Below are 17,576 nucleotides of genomic sequence, written 5' to 3' on the forward strand. Positions count from 1 at the left end.
CACACACCTCCGAATTGCCCCGGCGCCCCCCAGTTCCTTGGTGGAACGAGGATGCCGTGATGCAGTACGTCAGTGGCGACGTGCTCTCCGCGTTTTCTGCCACCATCCTACTTTGGCCAACTGTATCCCCTATAAGCAGTTCCGAGCGCGATGCCGTGGTGTCATCCGCGATAGCAAGAAGGCACGCTGGAAATTCTTTATTAGCTCATTTAACACCTTAACTCCCTTCTCGGAAGTTTGGAGTCGGCTTCGACGGTTCTCAGGCACGCCTAGTTTCTCCCCGGTCTCTGGGCTCACTGTTGCGCATGACACATTAGTGGACCCCGTCGCAATTTCTAACTCGTTGGGTCAGCACTTTGCTGAGATTTCGAGCTCTTCAAATTACCCGCCAGCGTTTCTCCCGAAGAAACGTGCAGCGGAAGTGCGACCTCTTGCTTTCTCCTCTCAAAATTGCGATGGCTACAATACTGTTTCCTCGTTGCGGGAACTCCAACATGCAATCTCTTCTTCCCACTCCTCCGCCCCAGGACCGGATGGTATCCACGTCCAAATGTTGCTGCATTTATTAACCCATAGTCTGCGTTACCTCCTTCGCCTTTATAATCGAATTTGGACTGACAGTACTTTTCCCAGACGATGGCGGGAAGCTATCGTCATTCCTGTTCCGAAACCTGGAAAGGACAAACATCTCCCCTCTAGCTATCGCCCAATTACTCTCATGAGTAGTGTCGGTAAGGTTTTGGAGCGTATGGTGAATTACCGTTTAGCGTGGTGGCTTGAATCCCGCAGTCTTTTAACACTTGCCCAATGCGGATTCTGAAAGCATCGTTCTGCAGTTGACCATCTTGTTGCTCTCTCCACTTATATCATGAACAATTTTCTCCGGAAACGCCAAACAGTAGCAATATTTTTTGATCTGGAGAGAGCATACGATACCTGTTGGAGGACAGGCATCCTCCGCACACTGTTCTCTTGGGGCTTTCGAGGTCGGCTGCCCCTTTTTCTTCGTGAATTTATGGCAGAGCGCACATTTAGGGTGCGGGTGAACACTACTCTCTCCCGTACTTACTCCCAAGAAAATGGGGTACCCCAGGGCTCCGTGCTGAGTGTTGCACTGTTTGCCATTACCATCAATCCAATTATGGATTGTCTCCTTCCTGATGTCTCGGGCTCCCTCTTTGTGGACGATTTTGCGATCTACTACAGCTCTCAACGGACCAGCCTTCTTGAACGTCTTCAAGGATATCTCGATTGCCTCCACTCTTGGAGCATCAAAACTGGCTTCAGTTTTTCTCCCAGTAAGACCGTTTGTGTTAATTTTTGGCAACGTAAGGAGTTTCTTCCGCCCTCCTTACATCTAGGTCCAGTCAACCTTCCGTTTTCAAATGTCGCTAAATTCTTGGGTCTTATGTTTGACAGAAAACTGTGCTGGTCCTCCCACGTTTCCTATCTTTCGGCTCGCTGTCTGCGATCCCTTAACACCCTCCGTGTCCTGAATGGTACCTCCTGGGGAGTGTACCGAGTTGTGCTTCTCCGCCTCTATCGCGCCTTAGTGCGCTCGAAATTGGACTATGGAAGCATAGTCTACTCCTCTGCTCGGCCGTCTATTCTTCGGCGACTCGTCTCTATAAACCACTGTGGATTACGTTTAGTGTCTGGAGCTTTTTACACCAGCCCTTTGGAAAGCCTTTATGCTGAGACTGCTGAACCTCCGCTGTCCAAACGGCGAGCAGTCCTTCTGAGTCGTTATGCTAGCCAGCTGTCTTCCATGCCTGCTAATCCAGCCTATGACATTTTTTTCGACGCCTCCTTTGATGTAGGGTATGCAGGCCGCCCCTCCTCCCTACTACCACCGGGAGTCCGCTTCAGTCAACTGCTCCATTCTTTCCTTCCGCTTTCCTAAAGCCTTCTTGACAACTTGGGGTACAGCACCGCCTTGGCTCCGTCCCCGGATCTGCCTGCTCCATGACCTTTGTCGATTTCCCAAGGATGGTACCCCTTCACTTGTTTGTCGGGCATTTTCTGCTCTATGTGCACAAATGACGGACGCCACATTTATTTACACTGACGGCTCGAAAACATCATTAGGTGTAGGGAGTGCCTATATTGTTGGTGACACCCCAAATCACTTTCGGCTTCCCGACCAGTGTTCGGTTTATACTGCGGAGCTTTACGCTGTTCTCCAGGCTGTCCACTACATCCGCCGCCATCAGCGGATGCAGTACGTTATCTGCTCAGATTCTCTCAGCTCTCTCCTCAGTCTCCAAGCTCTTTATCCTGTGCACCCTCTGGTCCACCGGTTTCAGGACTGTCTGCGCTTGCTGCACTTGGGGGGCGTCTCGGTGGCGTTCCTCTGGCTCCCGGGACACGTTGGTATCTGTGGAAACGAGGCGGCCGATATTGCAGCAAAGGCTGCAGTCTCTCTTCCTCGGCCAGCTATTCAATCGATTCCCTTCGCCGATCTACGGAGCGTTTTATGTCGACGTGTTGCTTATTTATGGCACACGCATTGGTCGACACTTACCCATAATAAATTGCGGGACATGAAAGCTCTTCCTTGTGCTTGGACCTCTTCCTCCCAAACGCGTCGTCGGGAGGAGGTAATTTTAACTAGACTCCGGATAGGGCACTGTCTTTTTAGCCATAGACATCTTTTAAGCGGCAATCCTCCCCCACTCTGTCCCCACTGCTCTCAGCTGTGGACGGTAAGACACCTTTTGAGTGCCCCTATTTTAATCCGTTACGCTCCCGCCTACAGCTATCGCCTGATATATCGTCGATTTTAGCAGATGACATGCGCTCAGCCGACCGCGTTCTCAAGTTTATTAGTGCCAGTGAAATGACGTCAGTCATTTGAAGCTTTTTTTGGGGACAACCAACTCCTTTCTGTAGTGGATTTTTAAGCCTTCCTTCTGCTTTTAGTTTCTCCAATTTTATGACTTTCGTTCCCATTGCTGCTGGTTTTCAATTTCGATTTTTTACTGTTTCCTAAGTCACGGTCCGGGCGCTAATGACCATAGAAGTTTTGCGCCCAAAAACCAAAAAAACAAAAAGAAGCACCCAGTAGGACTCCATTCTTTATACACACACTAAATACCACACCTAAATTTAAAGTGTCTGATTTCATTGAATGTATTCAGTTCATTGTGAAATGTCACACCTGTGAAACTTGTCATATGGATGTGTAATGTAAGATGCAAGCAAGTGGTTCATTCACTGTACTTCTGTTCTCTTAACATTTAATTTCCCTTGAAATCAATTGTAGAAATGTGCATGTAGGAAGATGAATTGGATTGAATAACCTTGAGTAAAATTTTGCTTGGTACTTATAAAATGTAGGAAATTTTCTGTCAGTTGTAACAGAAGATACAAAATTACTTCAAACACTTTATATTCTTAATGGCTTTAATATGAATGTGGTTACAGGACAATGTTAAATGTTCATTAGTGGTGAAATATGATTCATAGTGTAAAAATTTAAATACATTTATTCAAACAGTAATGTTAATTCTGTTAAGTGTAAATTCACTTCAGAGATACTAACAATTAATGGAAAGCACTTAAAAAGAAGATATTTAAAGTATCATGCTTAATTTCATGTAATGTAATATTAAATTTCTTTTGCAGCTCACCAGTGTGGGCATCAACCAAGCAAGCGTGAGCTTCAACACGCTCACGATGGAATCGGACAAATTCATATGTGTGAGGGAGAAGGTTGGTGACACAGCACAGGTAGTTATAATAGACATGGCAGATCCATCGAACCCTATTAGACGACCCATATCTGCTGACTCAGCTATAATGAATCCAGCAAGCAAAGTTATAGCTCTTAAAGGAAAAGCCGGTGTTGAAGGTAAGACTCTTTTATTTAGACTATTGTATATTCAGAACAGTTGTATAGAATAATTGATATCTTAGTGCATGAAAAATCATTGCTTGATCCTTATCTGTACTACAAAAACTTAATCCTCCTGGTTAAGCTGATTACTAACTGCCATTGTTAATCGTTCTGTTATGCTTCATAACATTTGAGTATGAGCTTGAAATTATTGGATAAAACCTTAAATAAGGGACTGCACTGAATTTAGTCATTGGTAAAATTTTCAAAGTTTGGAAGCGGGATAAGTAATGACTTAGTCCCCTCCAATATTTCCGCATTTAATTATTTGAAGGACTGTTTCATGTCAGAATAAGTTTGTTAACTTCACAGAATTTTTGTTTCAATAGACCACACTTTCTATTCTCACAAAATAAGGTGTGTTAAGTCGTGGAAATATTAAGTTTTTTAATGATCACAGTCAAGAGACTTCAGCTGACTCACCTTACTAATTGACTATACTTTGTATTTTGAGAAAGTATTTGCGCATGTATACCAAAGTCGCAAACCAGATCATGCTTAACACTACAAAATAAAACACATCAGAGATAGTAGGAAGTGTGAAATAATGTTGCAGCAAATTGTAAGTGCTAAATACACAAGTCAGGTACCTGTTTAGTGGTAGCCTCTTCACCATGCAGGAATCGTGTTGTTCGTACCTGAGCTGGAAACTCCCCATGCATACCAAAGTGTATGTGCCTGTAATGAGTAGGGCATGGTGCCACTGGGCAATGGTTCACTGGCCAGGTAACCTTTGATGTGGTGCCTGTTGGTAGAGCCCGCATTTGAGATGAGTGGTACTGTGGCGGAAGATTTGCACATGGAGTGAATGAAACTTTCTTCGACTGGTGGCAACAAGACCCCAAGCAGTGTTTCCAGATGGGAAAGATTATTATAATGCAGAGATACACGACCCCACAGTTTCGTTCCCTGTCTTTGCTGTGGGATGAGAGAGCAGCCATATCCCTGGTAGCAAAATACTTCCCCCAGTACTTGATATGTGCTTGGACTAATTGGAATACTTTCTGTGCAACAAAACAATTTTTTTGTTGAATAAATGGAAGGCAAATTTGGCAAAGTAAAGACCCAGGGTAAAACATGAAATGGTTCATTCTTAGTTAGGTTCATTCTTCATTAACATGTTCACTGCAGCTGATGCTTAAGTGTTTCGGCGATAAACACGCCAGTGTGGGTTACGCTTATAAGCAGCGCGTTCGCTAGCTGAGTACTCAGTTTAGTTAGTTTGGCTGTGCACTAGTGTCAGTACAAGCAACCAACAAATGATCACAAAACATTTTCCTGTCTGCAGTTGTGTTTTCGTCTTTTGTCATCTGTGTTGTGCATTGTTAGCAATGGCGACGAATCAAGACACCAGTGCATTCTAACCTGAAAAAAGAGTAGGAAGAGTGAACAATATACTGACCATGAGTTACTGAATGTGTTGGAAGATGGTGATGTTGAGTTCAGAGGGGATGAACTAGAGGAGCTAGAATTTGGAGAATGCAGAAACATACCATAGTGGTGACAGTGTGGAAGCAGAACTGTCGAATATGTTGCGCAATAGTTTGGAATTGGATGATATGGACGCTGACGACGAATGGGTAATCGGACAATAAAGAACCTGCACTCGCAGAAGTAAGCAAACCAGGTGTGACTTGGCATGAAGAACCATATGGATTGCAGTATCATCTGTTTACAAAAGCAGAATGTTTCCAGATAAATCCTGCTGGCAATATGCCAATGGGTTTCTTCAGGCTACTGGTTACAGATGACGTAATGCAGCTCATAGTTGGTGAAACAAACGGTAATGTACATAATGTATTTGTGAGCAAAAATTTGAGAGGGCTCTAAGATTATTAATTGAAAACGTAGGAGAAATACTAGTCTTCCTGGGTATTTCATTACATATGGGTAATGTCAAATATGCCCGATTAAAAGACTACTGGAACAGACCCACTATTCGAAAATGGAGAAATAAAAGATGATACATTATACAAGGTCTGCCCTACACTGAATTATTTTAATGGCAGAATGTAGGGATCTATCTTTAGATCAATCAGTGATTATTTGGAGGGGACAATTGTCATTTAGACAATATATAAAGAACAAAAGGAATAAATATAGCATTAAATTGTACATGCAAAGAATCCAGACAGTTTCGTAAATAAATGCGCTGTGTACACAGGGATGTGTGTTGATATGGGGGGAAAGGGCATGCTGAAAAGATGGTATTATATTTGTTGGAAGAGAAGCTACATGTTGGCCATAAAGTTTACATGAACAATTTTTAAATTTAAATTTTAAAACAGCTTTGCTTTAGCTAAAACCATGTTGAATGCAAAACACATCGCACCAGGACACTAAGGGTAAATACGAGACATACCCCTAAAGACGTGGTATGCCCAAAACGGGGGGAAAGGACACACTACTGCACGATAGTTGGACGGTGCAATGATAGGAAAATTGGAAGGATAGACGAGTAAGCTTATATTTCCACAAAATATCCTAATACAATGGAATGTGTGCTGAATGCACACTAGAAAGTACTCTCAAAACCACTGCTAATTATCAAATATAATAGTTGTATGTCTGGGACCGATAGTCAGGACCAGATGTTGTAATATTATTTGTGTGTTCAAGACTATCTGCTGACGAAAGAAACTATTCTTCCATGTAGTTGACATACTAATGTTAAATTCACATTACCTGGATAATAAATACCCAGGGCATGAAATGTTCTAAGATTATACAACACAAATAATACGAGTACTTCCACTAATGGGAGCTACAAAAGGTGTTTGTAACAAATAATGTAAAGACATACACATTGTACAAAAGTGGGATGCAACTGAAGGTAAGAAGCAGGTTATGAGGAAGTGATGCAGAATGTGTGCTGAATGGGGAAAGCGTACAGATACACCATACGTTTGCATTGCGTGTCCAGACAAACCTGGATTCTATTTGTACTGCTGCACAATTACACATGTGGAATGTAATAGGATGTCATATCTTCAGAGGAAGATCTCTTAGTGTTTGATTTGTGAAGTTTGTTTGTTTAATTTCATAGCCAAGTAAAATGTTGTTACATTGATTGCTCAGAATAAGAGCTTTCTGTGCCATATGTGGACTTATTTGTGGTTTGCTATAAAAACATCCCCCTCTGCACCTTGCCAACTTATTTGTTATGAGATTGGGTTTCCATAGCACCACATTGCAGGTGAATCCTGTTTCTTTTTATCCGTTTGATAAGTCTTCTGGTGTTTTCAGACGCTCAAATCTTTCTCAGGGGGGCGGATTTATTGCTTCTTTGAATTGAATTTTCTTTCCTGTTTGCAATAAAATCGATAAAGCAGAGGCATTGTTAGAATCGTTTGCAATAAATGCATATGATGTGTGTCACAGCTTGCAGAATTTATCACAAAATAGGCATGCAGCTAAAGTGTGCTTGCATTTCTACATCTGGTACCACCTCTTGTGCAGATGTTATATGCGCTGTCAATATTACATACGTGCACAACATGGACTTGTAGGTTTCGCAGGATTATGATTTGAGCTTTCAGCTCTCAGCTCACATGCTCGTAAGTGTTTGCCCAGAGCAGGGCTGGCCAAACACTGCACAGTGTGCAGACGTGCGGAAGTGCTGCACATATGCGACAGCAAGTGAAAGCGACATCTGTTGTTAGACATGTGTCTTAAATGAATGGCGGTGGCTCCACTTCCCTGTTTATGTGGTACAAGCAAGAACGCAGTCTAGTTTACCCCTGGTGACCGTGACTGTAACCGTAACAGAGAAGTACTGAGAAATGGCAGGTACTGTAAAAAAGCAAAGGACGGGAGATCTATGTTCTCAGTCGTTTAAAAATGAATGGAACTGCAATTCCTTTTTGTAGCCGTTGGCAAATACTCAGTGTTTGCTGCGCCGCCGAATAATAGGCAGCCAGTGTAAGTTTTCAATTGAAAGACACTACAATACATATCACAAAGACGAGTGTAGTGTACTCAACAGTGAAGAATGGAAAGCAAAATTAATGTCCTTCAGAAAATGGATTAGACACATCTCGATTTTACTGTACCTCAAAGTAACTGATACTTCTTGAACTCTTAGACATAAATGTAACACAGGAAACTATTTTACTGTACAGTGCACTGTTTTCAATTTTCCAGAATGACAACCACACTAAATCTTCACTGCGAGCAAGTTTTAAAATCGCGTTAAGAATTGCACAATCTGGGAAACCTGTTTCTGAAGGGGAGTTTGTGAAAGGGTGCCTGATTGATGCTGCAGAACTTGTCTCCCACGAACGTTAGCAGGTTTCAAGAAATCTGTCTATCCAAACAGTGGAGAGACTTAGAAGTGCTATGGCCGGTGATGTGCACAGGCAGCTAATAAATAAGGCTAAAGACTTTGTTGCTGTATCTGTTGCGCTCGATGAAGCAACAGATCTTACAGATAGCTCAGGTTGTGATACACATACGAGGTGTCGATAATGCACTTCGTGTAACAGAGGACGTTTTGGACTTACTACCTTTGAAAGGGACTACTACAGGTGCAGACTTAATCCAAGCTGTCGAGCAAGCAATGGATGGTGTCAGTATGGACTGGAATCGGTTAGTTTTGGTAACAGATGGAGCACCATCAATGCAGGGCCATCAGAGGACTTGTAGCACGGATGTGCAAAAAGCTAGGGCGCACGGATGAGACGTTGTATGGAATTCACTGCATTTTGCATCGTTGTGCGCACTGTAAACTACCTGAAGACACATGGGCTTACGAATCGCCAGTTTCGGCAGTTCTTGGAGGAATTAGGAGCGGAGTACGGCGACATACCTTACTTTACCAAAGTACACTGGCTCTGTCGAGGTAAAATGATAATATTTTTTCGATTTACGTTTGGTCATAGTAAGTCTTACATGAGAAAGGAAAAAGTGAACCTGTGTTGGAAGACCCTTGTTGGATATCAGACCTTGCATTTCTCGTGGACATAAAGTCTCACATGAACAGCATGAACGTCAGTTTGCAAGGTGAAAATAATTTGACATGTTGGAAAAAGTAAATGCCTATGAATGGAAGCTTGTGCTTGAGAGCCAGCTATTGACAGAAAACACTGCACATTTCCCAACTCTTAGACTGGTCCCTGAAAGTGCTAATTTAAAAAATACGTTTCAATTGTAAAAATTAAGGAACAATTTCGATCACGATTTGCAGATCTTAAGTTTCTCCTGTCATTTGCTTGTTTGCCCAACCGTTCTTGTCCTCAGTTGAAGATGCTCTGAATGATCTACAGATGGAACTGATAGACCTACAGTGCAATACAAGATTGAAGGAAAAGTTCTTTGCAATGTGAAATACAATAGAATTCTACAAAAATTTTTCACAACAAGAATTTCCTCGCCTGCACCGAGAAGCCGCGAGTGTTATGTCCATGTTCGGGTCAACATGTGTTTGTGAAAGATTTTTCTCGGTGATGAAAATGAATGAATAAAGGTTTTGATCAAGCATAAGTGATGAAAATCTTTGCAACTGCTTGCATTTGTCAATGAGCCATGCTTTTGTGCCTGATATTGACTATATCCTTTCTCATGACCAGTGATAAATGTGATTTATTCCTTACATAATTAAAAATTGTTTACTAACTGTGCATTATTGCCTCATTCTGCTCCATGTTACATAATCAGGAAAATTGGTCATTAAACCGATTGTTCCAATGTATACTTCCATTTAGGGTTTTTTAATGTGTGAAGGGCTAAGCTCAGCTGAAGTCGATAAAAAATTAAATTCATCTAATTGTGTATATTATTAATGTGGTGTGTACAGAGTTAAATTGTCATTCCATGTCTTCGAGATGTCATTTGGTCAGGCAGTGTAAATTAATTTTGGTGAATTTAGGGGGCAGTTAAAGGATATGTTGTTAATACAATTATTTTGTTACAGCTCAGAAAACACTTCAGATTTTTAACATTGAAATGAAGAGCAAAATGAAAGCACATACAATGACAGAAGACGTTATATTTTGGAAATGGATTTCACTTAATACGCTAGCTCTTGTCACTGAGACGTCTGTGTACCACTGGAGCATGGAGGGTAATACAAATTTAAATATATTGAAAAATACTGTAACTTAATAAGTTAGCCACAAACTTCTTATCATTCCCTTTTGTATACAGTGATCATAATAAAATTGTGTACAATGTTTTCAGGTGACTCTGTTCCTCAGAAGATGTTCGATAGACACTCGAGCTTAAATGGGTGCCAAATTATTAATTATCGAACTGACCCAAAGCAGTCGTGGTTGCTACTTATTGGAATATCTGCGCAGGTAAGTAATCCAAACAAGCATTTCTAGTGTCGCAAAGGTATTCTTCAACTAAATAATCTTTTTTGTATGTTATAGCAAAGCAGAGTAGTTGGTGCAATGCAACTGTATTCAGTTGAACGTAAATGTTCACAACCTATTGAAGGTCATGCTGCGTCCTTTGCCCAGTTCAAGATGGAAGGTAATGCGGAACCATCAACTCTTTTCTGTTTTGCAGTAAGGACACTGCAGGGCGGTAAGGTTAGTGGAGTATTCCCAATTACCTAAACTTAACAAAATGAGTATGTTGTCCACAGTGAGAGCACAATTTACAAATGAGATGAAACGGCTCATATTCAAAAACAAATTTCTCTTTGCAGCTGCATATAATTGAAGTTGGCCACCCACCAGCAGGAAATCAGCCATTCCCAAAAAAAGCTGTGGATGTTTTCTTTCCACCAGAAGCACAGAATGATTTTCCTGTAGCTATGCAGGTTAGTTTTCTCCTTCCTTGTATCTGCCACAATACACCTATAAACCTGTACTGAAGTTTGACCATATTTCTTTCTAGGTCAGTGCAAAGTATGATGTTATCTACCTAATTACAAAATATGGGTACATTCACTTATACGACATTGAAACAGCAGTATGCATATACATGAACAGAATAAGTGGTGATACAATATTTGTAACTGCACCACATGAATCATCAGGGGGAATCATTGGAGTCAACCGTAAAGGACAGGTTTGTGCATAATAAGTTTTTTATGAAAATCTGTAACAGATAAATTTGGTAATTTGATGTAAGGCAAGATGTGCTAAAGTTCATGGACTGGAGCAGATCTGCCAGTTAATTGTCTCCTTGTTGTAGACAAAGAAAAGATGCGTTAGTTCACACAATAACACAGTTCAGAAAAGATACAGTAAAACTTACTGTTACAGGTGCTGTCTGTGAGTGTTGAAGAAGACAATATAATACCTTACATAAATAGTGTACTGCAGAATCCAGATTTGGCTTTGCGTATGGCTGTACGTAATAATCTTGCTGGTGCGGAGGATTTGTTTGTTAGAAAATTTAATCTACTGTTCCAAAATGGGCAGTATGCAGAGGCTGCCAAGGTATATTTAATTAGTAAGGACCTAGTTCGTTGCTGAATTTTAAAATATGATGATCTATAGTTGTACCCCAATCCATAAATTAATACCGATATATGAATCCAAATTTTTAAGGTTGCTGCAAATGCACCAAAAGGAATTTTGCGAACACCACAGACTATTCAGCGTTTCCAGCAAGTACCTACACCGCAGGGTCAGACTTCTCCTCTGTTGCAGTATTTTGGTATTTTATTGGACCAGGTGAGATTAAAGAAACAGTTTTAAATTAAAAATAAGGAGAAAAGACTTCTAAGAACATGTATTACAGTTGAAAAGAGTGCAGTAAATATTCTGCTAAAAACTGAAAGGAGATTTGTTGGTATTCTGGGTACATTCGTGTGTGTCCTTAGTTGCAGAAGACACACGTCATTCAGTGAGACTTTGTGCATGCAATTGGTTTTAAGTAGTGAACTAGAAGATTTTATGTAGAATTAAGTGTGTGACGTGGTGGCTGTAACAAACTGTAATTTTAAAAGGTATGTTTTTCAGGGGCAATTAAACAAATATGAAAGTCTGGAACTGTGTAGGCCTGTCCTACAGCAAGGCCGTAAACAATTATTGGAAAAGTGGCTGAAAGAAGATAAACTAGAGTGCTCAGAAGAGCTTGGAGATCTGGTAAAGCAGGCGGATCCCACGTTAGCGTTGTCAGTATATCTGAGAGCTAACGTTCCCAATAAGGTACGTAGCCAGTAAAGTTACTTAAATAAGTAAACATTGTACTTAGACATAAACAGTTGTTCCTAATATAAATTTCCCAGTAACTTAACTTTCATATAAAAAGTGGTTAAATTTGTATTAAATTAACACAAATCAAACTACCTTGTAAGACTAATACATAATGTGGTTTGAACTTTTGTTGTGTTAAAACATCATTAAACAGAAAATTCTGCTCCCTACCCCCACCCCGTTTTATTTCATAGTTGCAATTTACACTTCGAGGGTGCTGAAAAAGCTATTTTTGCAAGATTTTCTTGATTCGTACACATTACCACCATTCTAATGGGATCTCTTGCCTTGCACTTCCGGTATTACTTCATTCAAATTAATGTCAAACTATTTAATATTGTCACCCTTATCCAAGTAAAATTAGTTGTATTTGCCAGGGTTCACTGCACATTTGGTAGCTATAGAGATTACTAATGTGTGCGTAATTCCTTGTTTAATAGCTTCCTACATTTCCTCAGTCAGTCTTGTATTTGTCAAAGATATTGCATAAATTTCAGTCAACAAAAATTCTCAGATTAGCTTGCAAATAATAATTTATTCTTAAATTTTTTGCAGGTCATCCAGTGTTTTGCTGAGACTGGCCAGTTCCAGAAGATAGTGTTGTATGCCAAAAAAGTGGGTTACACCCCAGACTACATATTCCTACTGAGAAATGTTATGCGCATAAATCCTGACCAGGGAGTTACTTTTGCGCAAATGTTAGTCCAAGATGATGAACCTCTTGCAGATATAAATCAGGTAAACCACCTGTTGTTGTGTACTGTGGCATGTATCTTGAAGTAACAAGTGTGTTTGCAATGATTATACTAATAATTTGGCTGTTCACACACTGATTGTTGTGATGAATTAAACAGTATGAGTATAAACCACTTGTGCTTCAGCTTAAAAATAGATGTTAAAATAGTTTGCGTAGTTGAACCAATCTTAATATAAATACTAAGATTGGAAGAAAAAGATCATTAGTTACTGTTTTTCCTACTACTTAAAATTTTTTTTCAGAAACTAAACATCTTTAACATTTAGTGGGGTGGGGGTGGGGGTTAAATTTGTGAGCTCCCTTATAAGAACCTAAAAGATATGCATGGCTATGCATTCACTTTGTGCTTTTATAAAATGTACTTAATATTGTGTGCATTTTGCTTTTCAAATTGGATAGTGTGAAGTAGTCTGTCACAGACTTCATTTAGCATGAGATTGGATTTTCTTGTTCTAACTACTGGACACAAAACTAAACAAGCATTTCATCCCTACTCCACCAGTTAATATGTACTTTCCAGCCACACGCACAGCGTTTACTATTTTGTGGTTGGGTTTCAGTTGGGCACTCATTCAACATTAAGTGTGATACACTAATCTGAATAAGAGGCAAGATAGTATTGTATGTGAATTTTACAGATCGTGGACATCTTCATGGAGCAAAACATGGTACCACAGTGCACAGCCTTCTTATTGGACGCTCTGAAAAATAATAGGCCTGCTGAAGGACCATTACAGACAAGATTGTTGGAAATGAATTTGATGTCAGCACCACAGGTAAAAAACACATGGTGTATACGAGACACTATTACATGTTGCATAACAATTTACAATAATGTTATTGTATGAATTGGAATCTTCCCCAGGTTGCTGATGCAATACTCAGCAATCAAATGTTCACGCATTACGACAGAGCCCATATAGCACAGCTCTGTGAGAAAGCTGGCCTTTTGCAAAGAGCACTAGAGCATTATACAGGTATGTAACATTTAGTTTTTTACTAAAACTTATGCAAGTAAAAGGCAGACTAATTCTTTCCTGTCAATTATTTTCAGTACATTGATAACACTGAAAAATTGTGCCAGATTAAGCACAAAAATGTCTCCAAAGTACAGTGTCTAGTTTAGTAATCACGGGTTTTTACAAGAAATAACCACTTAGAGTAGGAAGATCCATACATTGCCAGTGCAAGTTTTTCCTTGTGTTTAAATGTCCACTGGCATTTCATGTAATCTGAACATGCTATTCATACTATATTGCAATACAAAATATATGTCCATTGTTACATAGCAGTGCTGTTGGCTGCAGTGATTCTATGTGACAACAATTTATACATTTTCCAAACTGTTAAGTTTTTGCATTACTTAATGTCCCAGAAGTAAAAAATTTCAAAATTCCAGTTAATAAAAGTATTAAGTACAGTGCAGGCTTTCAAGCTTCATGTTTTACCTCCAGATAAATCATCCTGTTTTAATGTTCAATAAACAGGTTCCATGGGGAAAGTTGGTTGAATTCTGACAGTGCTTAAAAAATAAATGTGGTGCACTTTCTGATACAGCTGAAACGGGTAAACCATTTAATCATGAATATGCGAACATTGTTCCATGTTAACTGAGATAGCATAAAAGTGGGTGTTAAAGCTCATTCAGTAGAAAAGTGAATGCTAATACCCTCCACATTACTGTCAACTACTTCTATTAAATGTCTTTGTGGATATCTTTGAACCTTAAATTGTGCCCAAATGCGAAAGTTGCATCAAAATTCAGTGTTGTGTGAAAGGCTTTTTGTTCCAGTAACAGACCACAATATTTGACACCAGGTAATTAATTTTGGTCTGTGATGAATATCTCAGCTACATACACCAAAGATGACGACACATGCATCTTGCTGTAAAAACTGAATCAGACTTAAAAAAGTAGACAGCCAGGTATAAATTTTAGGCAAGAGTAAACAATGTGCACAGTGGTAGCACCACCCCCTCCCCCACGCCCCAGCTGAATGCCAGCTTGAAGGTGCCATCCAGCAGGCCTCTGTATGAGGTCTTTCCATGGTTTCCAGTTCTCTCCTACACAACATGGTCATATATTAGCACTATCTGCCACAGTCCAGCCTGACCTAGAACTCAGATACCTAGCGTCTGGATGTTGTAGCCTTCTTTTTGACAGAAAGCTGACCTAGCTGCCTATTTTCATCAGCTGAAGACTAGCAGCATATGGAAACTTAATGATCTCTCCTTCCTACTCCACACAACTTGCAGTGTAGATTGTTTCATTTTATCTGTGTTCACTAGGTCCTGATACTGTCCAGACTGGATTGTGGTTGCAGGCTTATGACCTAGTGGCAACTTCAGCTTTGAAACTGCCAAACCCATGAAGTGTCTGCCCATTGTTGTCTTTCAAACTATTCCTGTAGAATCTTCTTGCCCAAGTGGATCTTCCCCTCTTCAGATTCCACATTACCAGCTCTTGGTTTCCTATGTAGTTGCCATTAAACTATTGTCCAATCAAGCCACGTATCACATTCTCTTGACACGTGAGGGGTGTCGCTCAGGATTCTAGCCCTCGGCCTGGGATTAGCAATTGCAATGTGCCTTGGTTCCTTCTGGCAAGATCTCTCTCTCCCCTCCCTGGATTGTATTCCCTCTGTTTTCTTCTTCACTCGCCCAGGGATAGTACCTAGGCCATGGATTAGGAACATTCTCTTCAAAGGTTTTAAAGTCTTGGCTGCCCTTGTGACCTCCTGGCATCTGTTGCGTCATTTAAAAATTTTCAGGGTGCTGCCATCTTTCACACAAATGGCTTTAAAACTGTGGATGACTGGATATGTTTTTACACTGCATGCCAGTAAGGAGTGCCATTTGCTGCCAAGAACGTGTAGTATATATACTGCAGAACTGATGGCCATTAGCAGAGCCCTCTATTTTATTAAACTGCTGTCCATTGACTGTGTGTCAGTATGAACTGGCTCAGTGAGCTGTTTCCAGAATATTGACTGATACTCTTCTTGCGACATTTTAGTCTCGCAATTCACAATCTTCTCGCAGACCTCTGTTGTCCTGACCGCTCAGTAGTTGTTGTTGTGTGACATCATGTGGGTATCATGGCAATGAACTGGCTGACTGGTTAGAGGATGACTTACCAACTCCCTGTTCACTTTGCTGATACCAGTAGCCAATTTGTTGGTGCACATGAGAGCTCTGATCACTTGGAAGCGGGACGACATCTGATGGGTTACTGCCCCTTCTAATAACAGATAATCAAGGACACTACTGCAGCATAGCACTCCTCCTTCCACTTCTGGAAGGAATCAGCAGTCCTATGTTGTCTCCACATTTGTCATACTAGGTTATTCCATAGTTTTCTGTTGTGTAATGAGCCGTCCTCACATTTTGGTTGTGTAGCCTTGTAAGACGGTAGCTCATACCTTGATGGAAAGCCCCTATCCTGTTAGTGCTCCATGATGAGTACAGACTTCTGTACTCACTGCTTCTGATGTAGGTGGACAATTCATGGGTTGTTTACCTGGTTCTCAGTGTTCTTTGTAAAGGTGGTTTTCATTTTCAGTTATAAGGTTTTGACTGACTTCCAGAGCAGTGGTAGGGTGACTGGGGATGGGGCATCTCTTACTGTCTGGGGATCACAGACGCTACCTGCATGACCAGGCTATTCTTTCGTCCTTATTTTGCTCTGTTTAATCGCTTTCATCTTCGGTTTGCCTCCTTTCTGCTGCACCCAGTTCTCTATTGTGTGTCGCACTCTGTAGGATAGTAATGGATCAGGGGTGGTAAATTTCCTGTTGCATGCAGAGCAGTCTGCTGACTTCCTTAAAAGCTTCATCTGTTTTTTATTATTGGCAAAAATAGTCCATTTTGTTAATAGCGTTCTCACTTTTTCTGTTATGAATCTCTCATCTAGGTCAGAAGTAGGTCTCAGTGGACATCTGTACTTTGGCATGCATCATTCTTAGATTGAGGGACTGAAGAGCTCTGGACACTTTTGTGCTCACTAGAAAATTAGCATGTAGTCATATAAATCTACAAAGAATTAAAGTTTTTGTAACTGGTCATTATAAGCTCGGCCATTAATACTTTCCCTTTTTAAGGAAAATTTAATTTACTATCACAGTGAAGAGGTGTCAATACAAAATGAAATGCAGTGACTACTCATGAGTTCAAGGCTTCATATAGATCAAGTACAGCATCATAGACTACAATTTGACAAATTATGGCCAGTCATTTAAATGTTGCTGTTAAACAGAACTTAATTATTGTACTTGCATTACATATAGATTTTTATAAAACACTACAGATAAAGAACACCATATGTAGAGGAAACTCCAACAAAAATAAATACAATAAGAATGAGGGAGCTGTGCCCATGCAAAATTAAACTGAAGTGTTGATATGTTTCGAGTTGGCTCATCCTTCATGTGCCCAAAAAAAAGCCAGAATAATAATGTGTGAAATACATTATAAATGGTTTTTCATCGTCACTGTGGTAAATAAACAATTTTCTGCATGTCACCATAAACGAAGTATTAGTTCAAAAGACGAGCATCGACTGTGCCAAATGTTGTCCATATTAGTTTACATCCATACGTATACAAAGTCCCCAGCTGTGGTATCTGTTCATATGTTTGTGCTAATCTCAAGAACTACTCTACAGATTTTGATATAGGTTTCACTATCTCTTTCATGAGGAAAGTTTCCGGGCATGGAGATAACGCAGAAGGCTGCCAGACTGGCAGGAGCTAATGCTGTGAGGCAGCTG

General features: G+C 40.4%; 1 protein-coding gene across 1 annotated transcript in view; it reads left to right on the forward strand.

The window, feature by feature from the left end:
* Nucleotides 1-17,576, forward strand: part of LOC126418454 (clathrin heavy chain) — a 149,340-nt gene that overhangs the window by 82,246 nt on the left and 49,518 nt on the right. Inside the window, exons 2-13 of the mRNA XM_050085220.1 lie at nt 3,628-3,853; nt 9,810-9,959; nt 10,076-10,194; nt 10,270-10,431; nt 10,551-10,664; nt 10,742-10,915; nt 11,113-11,289; nt 11,401-11,526; nt 11,815-12,003; nt 12,607-12,789; nt 13,447-13,584; nt 13,674-13,785. Of these exons, the coding sequence (XP_049941177.1) occupies nt 3,628-3,853; nt 9,810-9,959; nt 10,076-10,194; nt 10,270-10,431; nt 10,551-10,664; nt 10,742-10,915; nt 11,113-11,289; nt 11,401-11,526; nt 11,815-12,003; nt 12,607-12,789; nt 13,447-13,584; nt 13,674-13,785 (1,870 nt within the window). The remainder of the gene's footprint in view (nt 1-3,627; nt 3,854-9,809; nt 9,960-10,075; nt 10,195-10,269; nt 10,432-10,550; nt 10,665-10,741; nt 10,916-11,112; nt 11,290-11,400; nt 11,527-11,814; nt 12,004-12,606; nt 12,790-13,446; nt 13,585-13,673; nt 13,786-17,576) is intronic.

Source organism: Schistocerca serialis, chromosome 9 (genome assembly GCF_023864345.2).
Source record: "Schistocerca serialis cubense isolate TAMUIC-IGC-003099 chromosome 9, iqSchSeri2.2, whole genome shotgun sequence".
Classification (NCBI taxonomy): Eukaryota; Metazoa; Arthropoda; class Insecta; order Orthoptera; family Acrididae; genus Schistocerca; species Schistocerca serialis.